This window comes from Littorina saxatilis, linkage group LG2 (assembly GCF_037325665.1).
Source record: "Littorina saxatilis isolate snail1 linkage group LG2, US_GU_Lsax_2.0, whole genome shotgun sequence".
NCBI lineage: Eukaryota > Metazoa > Mollusca > Gastropoda > Littorinimorpha > Littorinidae > Littorina > Littorina saxatilis.
This window is the reverse complement of record NC_090246.1, coordinates 68,636,054-68,653,243: the sequence shown is the minus strand read 5'-3', so window position 1 is coordinate 68,653,243 and position 17,190 is coordinate 68,636,054. Positions and strand designations below refer to the sequence as shown.

At 39.2% G+C, this 17,190-nt stretch overlaps 1 protein-coding gene across 2 annotated transcripts in view; it reads right to left on the bottom strand.

Moving 5' to 3' along the window:
- Positions 1 to 16,911, bottom strand: part of LOC138959591 (flagellum-associated coiled-coil domain-containing protein 1-like) — an 81,932-nt gene extending 65,021 nt beyond the window's left edge. For both annotated transcript variants that reach the window (XR_011453752.1, XM_070331136.1), the window contains exons 1-2: positions 16,710 to 16,911; positions 10,659 to 10,830 (exon numbers count right to left, since the gene is read on the bottom strand). Coding sequence is in view for 1 of the 2 variants with exons in the window: in XM_070331136.1 (XP_070187237.1) it covers positions 10,659 to 10,804 (146 nt within the window). In the remaining variant the exon portion in view is untranslated. The remainder of the gene's footprint in view (positions 1 to 10,658; positions 10,831 to 16,709) is intronic.
- Positions 16,912 to 17,190: the final 279 nt, after the last annotated feature.

The following is a 17,190-nucleotide window of genomic DNA, read 5'->3' as shown; positions in this document are numbered from 1 at the left end:
TTCGGCTCATACAACTTGCGCGCGTGCACCGACAGGAAGGAATACGTCAAGTCCATGGCCTGGAAAAATTTGCCGGCCATGCTGTGACTTCCCCCCTCTTGTACCTTTGCTGCAGTCTCTGTGACTGTGATACCAGACACCCGAAATTTCTGTAATTTCTGTTATATAATAAGTGAACAAAATATTCTTATACGCATGGTTTAAGTCTTCATTCGTTTTTATCGACTTGTCTGTGTAATAAAGACGTGTTCAATATATAGATATACAGTGTCAGTTTTCATGGATATACAAGTGTCAGTTGTTAATGTCTCAATGTCTCACATTTGACCGAGCAAAGACACGCGCGCTAGTTTCACATCACATTTTGCTAAAACACGCGCGCATCTTACATATACACCACGCGCGGGAGTTTCACATGCGCGGAAGCTTCAAAATTGGGAAAGTGCGCGGAGTGTTCATGCACCCGAAGCAAGCTTGCCTACAAGAACTAGCAATGTGTTATGAGGAAACGCATGTGATAGTAGGGTTGAGGGTCTATTGTGAAGAGTAACACGGATTACTGCTGAAGTATCAGTAAGTAGAGCTGGGGTGGGTGGGGGCTTGTCAGGTAGTCGGGTCTTGTCTCCACATCTACAATTATCACGGAAAAGTACACTTCTGTTGCATGCACTGGCGAGTTTAAGCCCGTCGAATTATCAAACTTTCTAGACGGACAGTAGGTTTTCACCGACTGTGAGCGTACCTAGATACTTATTTCTTACATAAAAATGTTTCTTTAGAATGGTAAAACGCTCTTTTAAATTCTGAAACAAAATCAAAAATATTACTCAAACAAGTAAAAATCACTTACGGGTGTTTCCTGGTGAAAACCCCTCCCTCTGACAATACTGTGTAGGGTCGGTTCTGGAACATCACAAGTTTATTTTGAACCTTGTCAGTTGTGGACGCATTCATCATGGTTGCTGTCATCCTTTTTGACCGTTTGTCGTACACTTCAAGAACGCAAACCTGAACTGTGCAGACCTTGAATTCCTTGAGCCTGTTCAAAGATTTAGTCTCTGCCAGGTTATAGCTTGACCCGACCTCGTTTACATGATATATCCACGTGTGAAGATATGGTTTGGTTATGACATGGGTGGTCTCTCTTGCGTGCACCATCGCATCGCACTAAGCTGTTGCGGCAGAATGATGCAGTCCAACGAATACATATAAAATAGATTTTGCAGCATTTTTAACGCCGTTGTCAACATTGCTCGTGTAAGACTCAGTCCTGCCTTCGGATTCCTTTCAATGCTGACTTCTCAGTTTCCCGGATTTTTTAGGAACGTTGTCTACTGTTTGAAATCACACCAAGACAAACAGAAAGAAGACATCATCTGCCTCGATCCGCCTGAAAAGTATAGCAGCTCGGTTGTATCTTATCCTTTAAAGTTTGAAACTCAGCAACACCTGTAATCTCTTAATATCACAACCGTTTATGGTTTTGTTGAAATGTCTAATTCAAACATTTCATGCACCGTTAAAAAAATCCTCATATCTTATCCCTTATACCAGAGAGCTGTTCGTTTTCAACGACGAAAGAAAGAGCAGTTTCTCGCACACCAAAGCAGCAGCAGAGTTGAAACAATATCCTGACACAACGGCATTAAACCACGTTCACCGCGGTTATGAGCTTCCAGAAATGGATCAAAAGGAACTGAGAACAAGACTGCACCAGATTACACTGCTGTGTCAATCCCTCAGAGTGCAGGGTCGTTCAGAGGAGGTCGTAGCAGTAACACGGTATCCCAGTAGTGAGCACGGAAAGCAATGGCGAAAAGGAAAAGCCAAAAAGTGCAATAAAGTCTATCGAACAGTGACTTTAAAGGCACGCAGGCATGCGTCATTGGGTGTATGTTGTGTGAGACATTGCTCTGGCGTAATGAAATCATATTTTATTAAAACCGGGGTGCAGATACAATTAAATAAAGTGTGGGAGTGGGGGGGGGGATGCATGCAACGCCATTGTATATTTGTGTATTGTGAATTGAAATGTATGCACAAATATTCTGTCTGCATATATATACGCATATGCCTCTCTCCCCCCCCCACACACACACACCACCACCAATCATCCACATCACAGATACAGAACACTGAAGGGGTTGGGGGGGGGGAGTTGTAAGTTTAAAAGACAGGAGGAGAGCCGACTCGGCCCTCCTCCCTCCTCCCACCTCCACCCCCACCCCCCACACACACACACAACGTCAGAAGCTTGGTCCTCCAAACTGGCCGATATTGGAAGTCATGCATGATAATGATGGTGTTTTCTGTTACCGAGTGGGATTTAAATTCCTTTCACACTACCGTGCCAGTGGACCACAGTCCTTATCCTACGTCAGGCTACCAATCACTTGCCTTTCAAGTCCTCATTGGTCCTACATTAACACTTTGGTAATTCCTCTCTTGCTGAGATATCGATGGTTTCGCAAAAACCGTAACATTTGTATAGTAAACACACTCAGTTACTATTTCGCTCCTATTTCTGGAAAACTCACAGTAAACACTATCAGTTACTATTTCGCTTTTCTATGAATCGCACAATAAACACTCTATTATTTCGCTCCATTTTCCCGGAAAATTCATAGTTAACACTTTCAGTTACTATTTTGCTCGGATTGCTAGGAAACTCGTAGTAAACACTCTCAGTTACTATTTCGATCCATTTTCTTGGGCTGTACTAGTGCCTTTAAGTCAATAAAAGGCAAAGTGCAAACACCAGAATAGCGGCACTGATTGCCAGCTCCTGATAACGAACCGTTTATAGGCTTGAGAAGCAATTAATTTCCCACGAGAGTCCTGACCGTAGAACCGGGAGGGTCACGCCATGGGGTTTCACAACCAAAGATCGATCTGAGCCATCAATTCTGCAATCACTGTGAATTGATTTTTTCAAGCCACCACTTGATCAAAAAATAGATTGAGATCAGAAACTGTCAACTGACGCCGTCCTGGCGTTTTCTGTTTAATGTAAAAACCCGCTCAGAATTAAAGAGAATAGGTTTTATCCTACATACCTGAGAGAGACACTCGTGAGATAATAATCGTTTAAATCACACGTGTGTATATCATGTAAATGAGGTCATGTCAAGCAAGTCTGGCAGGGACCTGTTTTTGCACTGCTTATGATGCCAAAGTCACCGAGACAAACGTCATTATAGAAACAAAAATTGCGCTCGCTAATTACCCTCGATGAATTTTTAGAACTAACACGTCACGCCACACTTTCAGAGTGACGTTTCTTTACTTTGACGTAATAGATTGCACGAGGCTTTAGAAGAGATCTAGGTTCCAAAACAAGCGTCTTCAAGTTAGCTGCCTCGACTGCAGGAGATTTTCATTAAAATACACGTAAGTACAGTTTGTAGGATAAACAGAATACTACATGGCTTGCTGTGTCGTACCAGATTTACACTCGTTGCTTTTTCAAATAGTGAACAGCTCGCTTTCGCTCGCAGTTCAATATTTAAAAAATCCAACTCGTGTAAATCTGGTACGACACAGCAAGCCATGTGGTATTCTCTATGTATATAATGTTCGCAGAGACGAGCGTGACCCGCCTCGGTGTTCGGGTATGGTTAGCCGAGACTATCTATATGTTGTCTAGCCGATGACTTCTTTTTACATTTAGTCAAGTTTTGACTAAATGTTTTAACATAGAGGGGGGAATCGAGACGAGGGTCGTGGTGTATGTGTGTCTGTCTGTCTGTCTGTGTGTGTGTGTAGAGCGATTCAGAGAAAACTACTGGACCGATCTTTATGAAATTTGACATGAGAGTTCCTGGGAATGATATCCTCAGACTTTTTTTCATTTTTTTGATAAATGTCTTTGATGACGTCATATCCGGCTTTTCGTGAAAGTTGAGGCGGCACTGTCACGCTCTCATTTTTCAACCAAATTGGTTGAAATTTTGGTCAAGTAATCTCCGACGAAGCCCGGACTTCGGTATAGCATTTCAGCTTGGTGGCTTAAAATTTAATTCATGACTTTGGTCATTAAAAATCTGAAAATTGTAAAAAAAAAATTTTTTTTATAAAACGATCCAAATTTACGTTCATCTTATTCTCCATCATTTTCTGATTCCAAAAACATATAAATATGTTATATTTGGATTAAAAACAAGCTCTGAAAATTAAAAATATAAAAATTATGATCAAAATTAAATTTTCGAAATCAATTTAAAAACACTTTCATCTTATTCCTTGTCGGGTCCTGATTCCAAAAACATATAGATATGATATGTTTGGATTGAAAACACGCTCAGAAAGTTAAAACGAAGAGAGGTACAGAAAAGCGTGCTATCCTTCTCAGCGCATCTACTACCCCGCTCTTCTTGTCAATTTCACTGCCTTTGCCATGAGCGGTGGACTGACGATGCTACGAGTATACGGTCTTGCTGCGTTGCATTGCCTTCAGTTTCATTCTGTGAGTTCGACAGCTACTTGACTAAATGTTGTATTTTCGCCTTACGCGACTTGTTATATTTAGTCAAGTTTTGTTTTTAGTTGATCATAGTATGATGCCTACAGATTGACTATATGTTTTTATATCGCTTCACGCGACTTGTTATTTTTTACATTTAGTCAAGTTTTGACTAAATGTTTTTAACATAGAGGGGGAATCGAGATGAGGGTCGTGGTGTGTGTATGTGTGTGTGTGTGTGTGTGTGTGTGTGTGTGTGTGTGTGTGAGTGTGTGTGTATGTGTGTGTGTCTGTCTGTCTGTGCGTGTGTGTGTGTAGAGCGATTCAGACCAAACTACTGGACCGATCTTTATGAAATTTGACATGAGAGTTCCTGGGAATGATATCCCCGGACATTTTTTTCTTTTTTTCGATAAATGTCTTTGATGACGTCATATCCGGCTTTTTGTAAAAGTTGAGGCGGCACTGTCACACCCTCATTTTTCCATCAAATTGATTGACATTTTTGTAAAGCAATCTTCGACAAAGGCCGGACTTCGGTATTGCATTTCAGCTTGGTGGCTTAAAAATTAATTAATGACTTTGGTCATTAAAAATCTGAAAATTGTACTTTTTTTTTTCTTTTATAAAACTATCCAAATTTACGTTCATCTTATTCTATATCATTTCCTGATTCCAAAAACATATAAATATGTTATATTTGGATTAAAGACAAGCTCTGAAAATTAAAAATATAAAAATTATGATCAAAATTAAATTTCCGAAATCGATTTAAAAACAATTTCATCTTATTCTTTGTCGGTTCCTGATTCCAAAAACATATAGATATGATATGTTTGGATTAAAAACACGCTCAGAAAGTTAAAACGAAGAGAGGTACAGAAAAGCGTGCTATGCAGCACAGCGAAACCACTACCGCGCTGAACAGGCTCGTCAGTTTCACTCCGTTATGCACAAGCGGCGGACTACGGTCATTGTGAAAAAATGCAGTGCGTTCAGTTTCATTCTGTGAGTTCCACAGCTTGACTAAATGTAGTAATTTTGCCTTACGCGATTTGTTTTAAATTTGCTTTATTGCGTGTTTGTGAGTCCCAAGGACAGATTGTAAGAAAAGGCACCAGCCTTAAATCTTAACCCTTGTAAAATATAATCCAGTATAAATTCTCTCTCTTTCTCTCTCTCTCTCTCTCTCTCTCTCTCTCTCTCTCTCTCTCTCTCTCTCTCTCTCTCTCTCTCTCTCTCTCTCTCTCTCTCTCTCTCTCTCTCTCTCTCTCTCTAAGTATGTATTTGTTGAATTTTATGCGTGACTATAATTTATAACTGTGCACATACTATTGCTGTTATTTTAACCACTATTGTAAGGGGCTGTGGCCTTAAAGTAAACGTTTTAACCGTCCTGGTGTAGACCTACCAACTTGAACTTTTACTATCTTTCTGGTTTTATCCCCGGGAGACTTTTGCTTCACCGTGAGGCGGGGATGGTGGTTGGAGATGTGTAGAGAGAGAGCGAGACAGAGAGGCAGAGAGACAGATAGAGAAAGAATAAGGGAACGTCAGAGAGAAAAAGAGAGACAGAGAGTCTCTTAGGATTGGAACACACACATACACACACACACACACACACACACACACGTACACATACGCGCGCACCCAGAACTAAAGAAAGAAAGAACAAGAAGGGCAAAGCCCATACGACTCACATGCTTTACACATTTTTCCTACCAAAATACATGTGACCTTGACCCAAGGTCAAGGTCATCCAAGGTCATGCAACACAAAGCTGTTAATTCAAGACATAGGAAGTACAATGGTGCTTATTGGCTCTTTCTACCATGAGATATGGTCACTTTTAGTGGTTCACTACCTTATTTTGGTCACATTTCATAAGGGTCAAAGTGACCTTGACCTTGATCATATGTGACCAAATGTGTCTCATGATGAAAGCATAACATGTGCCCCACATAATTTTTAAGTTTGAAACAGTTATCTTTCATAGTTCAGGGTCAAGGTCACTTCAAAATATGTATACAATCCAACTTTGAAGAGCTCCTGTGACCTTGACCTTGAAGCAAGGTAAACCAAACTGGTATCAAAAGATGGGGCTTACTTTGCCCTATATATCATATATAGGTGAGGTATTGAATCTCAAAAACTTCAGAGAAAATGGGAAAAATGTGAAAAATAGCTGTTTTTTAGGCAACATTTATGGCCCCTGCGACCTTGACCTTGAAGCAAGGTCAAGATGCTATGTATGTTTTTTGGGGCCTTGTCATCATACACCATCTTGCCAAATTTGGTACTGATAGACTGAATAGTGTCCAAGAAATATCCAACGTTAAAGTTTTCCGGACGGACGGACGGACGGACGACTCGGGTGAGTACATAGACTCACTTTTGCTTCGCACGTGAGTCAAAAAACCAATAAAATCCCAATCAAACAAACAAAGGAAAATGACCAACCAGTCCAAATTAAACAGACAGACATAGGAAAAGCGTTGTTAATAAATAAATTCCCGAAGATTATGGATCTACATCTTGGGCATGCTTTAGCTCGGGGGGGAGGGGGGGGGGGGGGGGTCCTTACAGCTTTAGTACTCCGAATTTCCTCAGGTTTTTGTGATGGAAGGCATCAATGACAATATCCTGAGATATAATCTTATCTGACAGCAGTAGCAGGAAAGAAACACCAAATAAACAACAACAACTAACGCAACAACAACAACAACAAAACAATGAACAAAACAGAAAAAAAATGTCAAAACGAACGATAGAAGCAGTGAAGAGAAAAACAAGTCGCGTAAGGCGAAAATACAACATTTAGTCAAGTAGCTGTCGAACTCACAGAATGAAACTAAACGCAATGCAACGCAGCAAGACCGTATACTCGTAACATCGTCAGTCCACCGCTCACGGCAAAGGCAGTGAAATTGACAAGAAGAGCGGGGTAGTAGTTGCGCTGAGAACGATAGCACACTTTTCTGTACCTCTCTTCGTTTTAACTTTCTGAGCGTGTTTTTAATCCAAACATATCATATCTATATGTTTTTGGAATCAGGAACCGACAAGGAATAAGATGAAAGTGTTTTTAAATTGATTTCGACAATTTAATTTTGATAATAATTTTTATATATTTAATTTTCAGAGCTTGTTTTTAATCCAAATATAACATATTTATATGTTTTTGGAATCAGCAAATGATGGAGAATAAGATGAACGTAAATTTGAATCGTTTTATAAAAGAAATATTTTTTTTACAATTTTCAGATTTTTAATGACCAAAGTCATTAATTAATTTTTAAGCCACCACGCTGAAATGCATTACCGAAGTCCGGGCTTCGTCGAACAATACTTGACCAAAATTTCAACCAATTTGGTTGAAAAATGAGGGCGTGACAGTGCCGCCTCAACTTTCACGAAAAGCCGGATATGACGTCATCAAAGACATTTATCAAACAAAATGAAAAAAACGTATGGGGATATCATACCCAGGAACTTTCATGTCAAATTTCATTAAGATCGGTCCAGTAGTTTGGTCTGAATCGCTCTACACGCACGCCCACGCACGCGCACACACACACACACACACACACACACACACACACACACACACACACACACACATACACACACACATACACCACGACCCTCGTCTCGATTCCCCCCTCGATGTTAAAACATTTAGTCATAACTTGACTGAATGTAAAAAGGAGTTCTGATGCAAATAACCTTTAAATACACACAGACAATAATTGAGAAGTTTGGGCATCAAAATAAATAACTGCAAGTAAATAACTGACTTGCACATTGACCACAACTTACGAGTGATTGGAAGAGAAACTGAACAATTTTAGCCTGGGAAGCATCACATTCAATGAACGGCAGGTGAAACGAATTAACATTTGCATATATATATGTAAGCCTATTCCTTTACTTGGTCATTAATTCCGCACACTGACAAATATGCGAGAGAAAGAATAGGAAGGGAAATAAGTCAGAGGAGAAAGAGTGTAAAGGAAGAGAGTGTGTGCCTGTGGGCCAGCACAGAGTACACAGAGGATCCCCCTTTTTAGACTGCAGCAGCAAGTCTGAAAAATCAGGTCACAACAGTGAGCGAGTCATAACAGGGAGATCAGACGTTATGACCAGAAAATTAAACAAGTCGCATGAGGCGAAATGACTACATTTAGTCAAGCTGTCGATCTCACAGAATGACACTGAACGCACTGCCCTTTTTTCACCAAGACCGTATAGCATCGTCAGTCCCCCGCTCGTGGAAAAGGCAGTGAAATTGACAAGCCAGAATAGCGCGGTAGTGGTTGCGCTGAGCAGGACAGCATACTTTTCTGTATCTCTTTTCTTTTAAACTTTCTGAGCTTGTTTTTAATCCAAAAATAACATATATATTTATATGATTTTGGAATCAGGAACCAACAAAGAATAAGATAAAAATTGATTTTAAATCGATTTCAGAAATTTAATTTTAATCATAATTTTTATATTCTTAATTTTCAGAGCTTGTTTTTAATCAAAATATAACATATTTTATATGTTTTTGCAATCAGAAAATGATGAGAAATAGGATGAAATTAATATTAATTACAATTTTCAGATTTTTAATGATCAAACTCATTCATTAATTATTAAGCCTCCTAGCTGAAATGCAATACCAAAGTCCAGCCTTCCTCAAAGATTGCTTGACAAACAATTCAATCAATTTGGTTGAAAATTGAGAGTGTGACAGTGCCGCCTCAACTTTCACAAAAAGCCGGATATGACGTCATCAAAGACATCTATCAGAAAAATGAAAAATACTTCTGGTGATATCTTACCCAGGAACTCTCATGTGAAGTTTCATGAAGTTTTCATGAAGTCCAGTAGTTTTCTCGGATTCGCTTTATACACATACACATACACACATACACACACACACACACACACACACACACACACACACACACACACACCATGACCCTTGTCTCAATTCCCCGTTTATGCTAAAACATTTAGTCAAAACTTGACTAAATGTAAAAAAAAAAGAGCGAGGTCTTAAATTAAGGGGTCTTAAAGTGGGGGACTGGGGGTTCCACTGTTCCGCTTTTGTCTACCCCATATGTGTACATGCATGCATGCGTGTGTGTGTGTGTGTGTGTGTGTGTGTGTGTGTGTGTGTGTGTGTGTGTGTGTGTGTGTGTTTATGTGTACATGTGAGTGAGTGTGTGTGTGTATGTGTGTGTTTGAGCGTGTGGGTGTGGCTCTATATAACTAATTCTCAGATAGACAAACAACAAGTCGCGTAAGGCGAAAATACAACATTTAGTCAAGCTCAGTCGAACTCACAGAATGAAACTGAACGCATTGCATTTTTCCGCAAGACGGTACACTCGTAGCATCGTCTGTCCACCGCTCGTGGCAAAGGCAGTGAAATTAACAATACAGAAAAGCGCGGTAGCGGTTGCGCTGAGGATAGCCCGCTTTTCTATATCTCGATTCTTTTTAACTCTCTGAACGTGTTTTTAATCCAAACATATCATATCTATATGTTTTTGGAATCAGGAACGGACAAGGATTAAGATAAAATTGTTTTTAAATCGATTTCGGAAATTTAATTTTAATCATAATTTTTATATTTTTAATTTTCAGAGCTTGTTTTTAATCCGAATATAACATAATTATATGTTTTTGGAATCAGAAAATGATGAACAATACGATAAACGTATTTTTGGATCGTTTTATAAAAAAATTATTTTAATTACAATTTTCAGATTTTTAATGACCAAAGTCATTAATTAAATTTTAAGCCTCCAAGCTGAAATGCAATACCAAAGTCCGGCCTTCGTCGAAAATTGCTTTGCCAAAATTTCAATCAATTTTATTGAAAAATGAGGGCGTGACAGTGCCGCTTCAACTTTTACAAAATGCCGGATATGACGTCATCAAAGACATTTATCGAAAAAATAAAAAAAAAAGGTCCGGGGATATCATTCCCAGGAACTCTCATGTCAAATTTCATAAAGATCGGTCCAGTAGTTTAGTCTGAATCGCTCTACACACACACACACAGACAGACACACACATGTATACACCACGACCCTCGTCTCGATTCCCCCCTTGACTAAATGTAAAAACAAACTGTGTAGACAGACAGACATACAGACAGACACACATGCACATTGCGGACAAATACAATTCAACTTACTTGGGTCTTGTCTTTTTTCTGAAGAGTGGCTCTGTGTTCTCGTACAGTTCAGATGACCTTGGGGAATTCTTAGCCTGAGTATAAGGATAACCCACTGCAAGGTCAAGGCCGCGAGGGTCAGGGTGACTTAGCTGAACTTCAGGCATGGCTGTCCTTTTCCGCTTCCTATGACCTGGAACAGCAAATATATTGTAGTTATACTCAAAAATCACAGCCGAATGTCTTTTTGCAACCCCAATTTTTTTGTCAACCCGCAAAAGACTCTCTGATCTTCCGATTTGATCAAACTTTCAAAAACTTTGGAAAGGTTTGCTTGAGGGTTTTCATTGTAAAAAAAACATTAAATAAAATTATGCTATAATGTTTTTCATTGTTGACATTCTTATTATCATTTGTAGAGAACATCCCATCTTGTGAAAGAAAAGGCGCTACAAACAAGACTCGGTAGCAGCAAATATATTCTACTGGCAGGTTTCACAGTATTGATTTCAGCCATTTCCCATTTTCTCACACTTCCAGTCAAACATAAAACTGTGAAATACTGTGAACATGGATGTTATTGTAATTAATTAGGATCAGTACCACACAAAACAAAGAAAAAAATTATACGCAGAGTCTTTTTTTCCATAGAAAATCAAGCGAAACGAAAGTTGCCCCCAAAACGTGAAAATCTATCAAACAAACTTGATGCAAGCCTGACTCCAGAAAGAAGACTGAAAACCACTAATACTAAATGATTTACATAAAGTTTAAACATATAACAGATTTTCACAACAAAGTTCCTTGCCTGAGGCTGTCTATATGTTTGCATGCAGATGTCCTTGATCAGAACGCCATTTTCACCTAAACCGGCCGGCGAAATGTTTTTTTTCACATTTCAAGGTCTCCATACACTAACAAAAGTCACATGTTTTGAAAGTGTATTTATGTGTGTACAAGATAAAAACAGATAAGTACTTCTTTATCATTTTTTTAATGGCAGAAATAAACTTATACTATCGATACCCCCTAATTTAGAAAACGGCAAGAAGAGCCAAGATACCTGTTTCATTAACAAGGAACACTTTTTTGTTCATAAAAAGACACTCAGTCATTTTGATATAAAATAATAATCAATTGCATACATATATGAATACAGAATGTTAAACAAATCTACTTTTATTTTAAGTGGAAAAAACACACAACAAAAAACACGCACATAAGTGACGCACACAAACTGAAGGCTTACCACCAAAGACTGTGGGTACCCTAACTACTCTCCTCACATAGGGAGGGGGGAGATAGAAGGATCCCTAAACAAAGCCTGCCTCAACACGACTTTAGTAGGTAGCCGTGCCTGCTTGGTCATCCAATTATGCCGTCGAAAAACAGAAACAAAGAAGAACAAGTCGCGTAAGGCGAAAATACAAAATTTAGTCAAGCTGTCGAACTCACAGAATGAAACTGAACGCAATGCAATTTTTCAGCAAGACCGTATACTCGTAGCATCGTCAGTCCACCGCTCGTGGCAAAGGCAGTGGAATTGACAAGAAGAGCGGGGTAGTAGTTGCGCTGAGAAGGATAGCACGCTTTTCTGTACCTCTCTTCGTTTTAACTTTCTGAGCGTGTTTTTAATCCAAACATATCATATCTATATGTTTTTGGAATCAGGAACCGACAAGGAATAAGATGAAAGTGTTTTTAAATTGATTTCGAAAATTTAAAGGCACAGTAAGCCTCCCGTAAACCATCACAGAGCTCCCCGAGCGTCTACATACAGTACAAGCATACTTCCATTTGAACGCTCACCGAACGGGAACATCCTGGCTGCTTTCTGCCGAGCGTGAGAAATTTTCAAAGAATTTATTTTCGTGGACTTCTCCTTAACAACAATTGCGCCTCGTTTTGGTGCTGGCCGGGACGGCTGTTATGAATATGATACCGGAAATCACGCCCGGACAGTAAGCCTCCCGTAAACCATCACAGATACTGTCAGGCTTTTACACACAGTACAAACACCCTTCCATTTGAACGCTCACCAAACGGGAACATCCTTGGTATGGTGCCCTACGTAAAGAGCGAGCAATTTTTAAAGAATTAATTTTGCAGATTGTCTCGAACACTTTTTGGACCCATTCTGAACTCAGGTCAAAAATGAGTTACTTCCCTTCTATCGATGTAAACTGTCGATAGCCGTGGATCGATGATTATCAGAATGTTTTTGGACCGTGGTGCGTTTTTGCGCTAGACCTAACTTTTAAAATCTAAATAATAAATTGACAGCTTGTTACAAAATTCTTTAATCATAAAAGAATGTTTTTCATCAAGACAAGATCAGAAAAGCCCGGAAGCAGGGTCACGCAAGGGTCGTCGCAGACGACGGTTTACAGTGCATATCGCCGTTCCTCTCAACAGTCAAAAGCCATCGCTAGAGTTCTTGTGAACCACAGCCGTTTGTTTCGTGCATAAAAACGTGCTATTGTAGATAAGCTCACATCGAGTCACATTCAAATGACTAACTGACGACTACATTGTGAAAAAGGGAAACTGGATGACACGAGTTCACGATGGCTCAGGGGTAAGATAAACCACGCAAAAATAAATTCTTTGAAAATTGTTCGCTCTTCACGGAGGGCACCTAGGATGTTCTCAATCGGTGAGTGTTTAAATGAAAGGGTGTTTGTACTGTGTGTAAAAGCCTGACCGTATCTGTGATGGTTTACGGGAGGCTTACTGTGCCTTTAATTTTGATCATAATGTTTATATTTTTAATTTTTAGAGCTTGTTTTTAATCCAAATATAACATATTTATATGTTTTTGGAATCAGAAAATGATGAAGAATAAGATGAACGTAAATTTGGATCGTTTTATAAATTATTATTTTTTTTTACAATTTTCAGATTTTTAATGACCAAAGTCATTAATTAATTTTTAAGCCACCAAGCTGAAATGCAATACCGAAGTCCGGCCTTCGTCGATGATTGCTTGGCCAAAATTTCAATCAATTTGATTGAAAAATGAGGGTGTGACAGTGCCGCCTCAACTTTTACAAAAAGCCGGATATGACGTCATCAAAGGTATGTATCAAAAAAAAGAAACAAAACGTCCGGGGATATCATTCCCAGAAACACTCATGTAAAATTTCATAAAGATCGGTCTAGTAGTTTGGTCTGAATCGCTCTACACACACACGCACACACACACATACACCACACCCTTGTCTCGATTCCCCCCTCAACGTTAAAACTTTAGAAGACACTTGCAAGGCAAATTTTCGCGCCGCGGTGCCGATGACGCAAATAACTCTCGCGACAAAACGATTGGTCCGTAAAATCGCGTCATCAACCGGTTCATGAATGGCCCGTGTATGAATGGCATTCCTTCTGTTGTGATGACGTGCGCACCTCGTCATTGATGTGACTTGGAAAATCGGTCGGATTTAGGTACCCCCAAGATCTTATGTCGAAATTAGATACCTTTACCCTACCGATCCAGAACTGCAAAGGAAACGTTAATCAAACTTCTATAATCATTGAAAAAGCTAAAAATCTGATCGAGCATGAAGAGGTAGCGATCGTGTGGTAGCGATCGTTGGCTGACAGACGGCATATTACTCGACAAAAAGGCAACAAAAACAATAAAATCTCACCTGAAAAAATAATCACAAATCACGCCTTCGGCCTCAACTGTGAAAAGTGTGTAATATGTCACATACGGCATAGGATTGCCCGAAAATGACAACGAAAGTGAAAGTAGCGATCGTTGGAAACCCCTGACAGACGACGGTCGGACATTCCAAGAAATGGACACGGCGCGGAATTTCGCGAAATTTCGGTCATTGTAAATGCTTTCCTATGAAGTACAGACTATAAAGGTGTGTTTTCAATGTCAAAATAAAATCATGTTATCATTTCTTGTGGTAAAATAAGCTTACTTGGTTTATCTGTGAAGACTTAGTTTTTCGGACAGACAGCTTCCAGTTCTCGATTCGATTTTTTGTGTGCAAAATATGTAATGCAAAATTCATATTTGTGCTTTTGTTTTTGTTTGTATGGTTAGATATTGCAGCTCTGCTATCAAATATGACCATTCAGTGTGAATTGAGTGCCTTTTCGTTTCAATTTTCACATCAATGGTTGGCTTCTGTCATGCAGAAGGAAATGGCGTCTGTCAGGATTCACACGATCGCTACCAAACACATGTGCATAAAATGCCAACAAAACAACTCAAACGATTTTTTTTTTTAGAATTGTATTCAAAATGACACATTTGTGCATTGCATATGAAAAAAAACACTGAGAAAATTGGTTCAGCAAGTTAGAAATCAGAGCACATTGTGCAGTCAATAGAATGTCTCAATACCGTGAAACCTGCCTACTGCTACGCTAAGATTTTGTACTTCCTCATAGCTACAACCTTTGTGAAATGTAAGTTCACAGTCCTCCTCTGTTATCATAATTGTGTATGCTTGGGAAGGTCTACTGGCCAGCCAGCTTTAAAGGCAGACTGGTTATTTACATAGTTTTATTAACATTTCTTGTAAATGTGCAGCATACTTTCAAGACTGTGAGTGATTACGGTTAGTACAGAAACTATGATACTGCCTCACAATATGGTTGCTTCTGATAACAACTGATAATGTATTTGCATAAGGATTTGTCACCAATCATTCCAGCAGCATTCATTCAGAGGGATTAAACTCATTAAAAGATTGGTTCTCAGCTCCTACCCTTTAGCCAGAAAAGATATGAAAAAAAATATTATATAACTCATATAAAGTTTGTTTCATTTCTTACGTTATAAACCTTTGTGACTTTAACTTGAATCTTGAAATTTGGGTGTAAAGCTCTTGGTTGTGACCGGCTGCTGCCGCCTCGTCCAGGGTTTTATCTATAGTCACTAATGCAGATAATAAAGTTTCACAACCCCGTGAACTGCAGGTAGACAGTACAATATCAACCAGTCTTGGGAAGATCAAAACCAGTTCAAATGACACTTGCACACAGGTTTGTGCAATTAATTGCACTACAAAAGGCACTACAAAAGGCACTAGTGAGCCATTGTTCAAACACAATTTCCTCAACTGTTCAGTGTCAGCAATAGGCCTTATAGTGTTGCTCTATTGTTGTCTGCGTGCATTACACGCCCCTGAGGAAGGTCTTTGGCCAAACATTTGGGTAGCCAACTTATCTTGTTTGTTTGTTTTTACTGTTCAACTATATATATACCCAGGCAGCATGTGATGCCACTGAAACGGTGCCAGTGACGCAACTTGGTATAGCAGCAGAATATCTTTGGTGAGCACCACTAACTGATAGTGATATATATGTTTACAAGTTACATCACTGGTCGATACACAAGCTTCAGTAGGGGATTTAAAGAACTGTCAAGTGTAGGGCTGATTTGACTTGTTGTCGCATGCGGTTTCGTATGCATACCGTTGGTACTGGTTTTTATAACTGTTATCTGCTAAATCAAATACTAGCACCAATGCCCGTTTTGAGGTGTTGTGGATGCAGATTTATATCTGGGCTTGGCTAGGTTTATCATCTAAAGAGCACTGGTTGCTTGTGCAAAAGCCTGCCACATGACTTCTTGAATGCGTATGTATACGTGTGTATAACTGGTTTTTACTTTTTGTAAGTAGCATTAGTACTATCAGACATATCTATAGCAACAACAAAATAAAACACAAATTTATATATATATATTCTTCTCTGTAGTATGTTTTTCCCCCATCAAAGCAACAGGTTTTCTCTTACATTGATTTGAGACATCCCTTTTAAGTCGTACATTTGAAAAGTGTGCGTGAGTGTGCTTGTGTAGGTGTGTATGTGCACAGTGTGTGTATGTGTGTGTGTGTGTGTATGTGTGTGAGTCAGTGAGTGAGAGAAAGAGAGAGAAAGAGAGAGAGAGAGAAAGAGAGAGAAAGAGAGAGACGGAGAGAGAGAGAGAGAGAGAGAGAGAGAGAGAGAGAGAGAGAGAGAGAGAGAGAGAGAGAGAGAGAGAGAGAGAGAGAGAGAGAACACAACCAAGCAACAACAATTCGTCAATTGTGTTTACTTTCTTACCTGCGACTTCAAGGTTTCTCTTTCCAAGCTATAGGCTACTCACTTCGAGCTACAAATTCGAATCTACACCAACTCAAAAACAACTCCAAATGATCAAATTATCGCCATATAATTCAGGATACAACTGAGACATCTGTTATTTGGATAGTGTTGTGAATCGTGTCTCAGTCTAACTCGAACGGCGTCTTGCGCCATTTTTGTTTCCATGGCTTACTTCCGGTTTGGCAAAGGAAAATAAGAATCGGAACTCTTCGAAGGTATTCATTAGATTTGATTTAGAAAGGGATATAGATTGTCATGGAACTATCAATTAGTCATTCTGTCGTTGTCTTTCGTGTAGATTTTGTTTTTGTTACCGAAACAAGTCTTCTTCTTTTTTTTTTTTTTTACATGTATCAGTTTCAGCTTCAAGGGAGATAATTTCTAATTGAAATGGTAGCACAATCATGCACACTTACCTCCCATTTATCTCTCATTCACT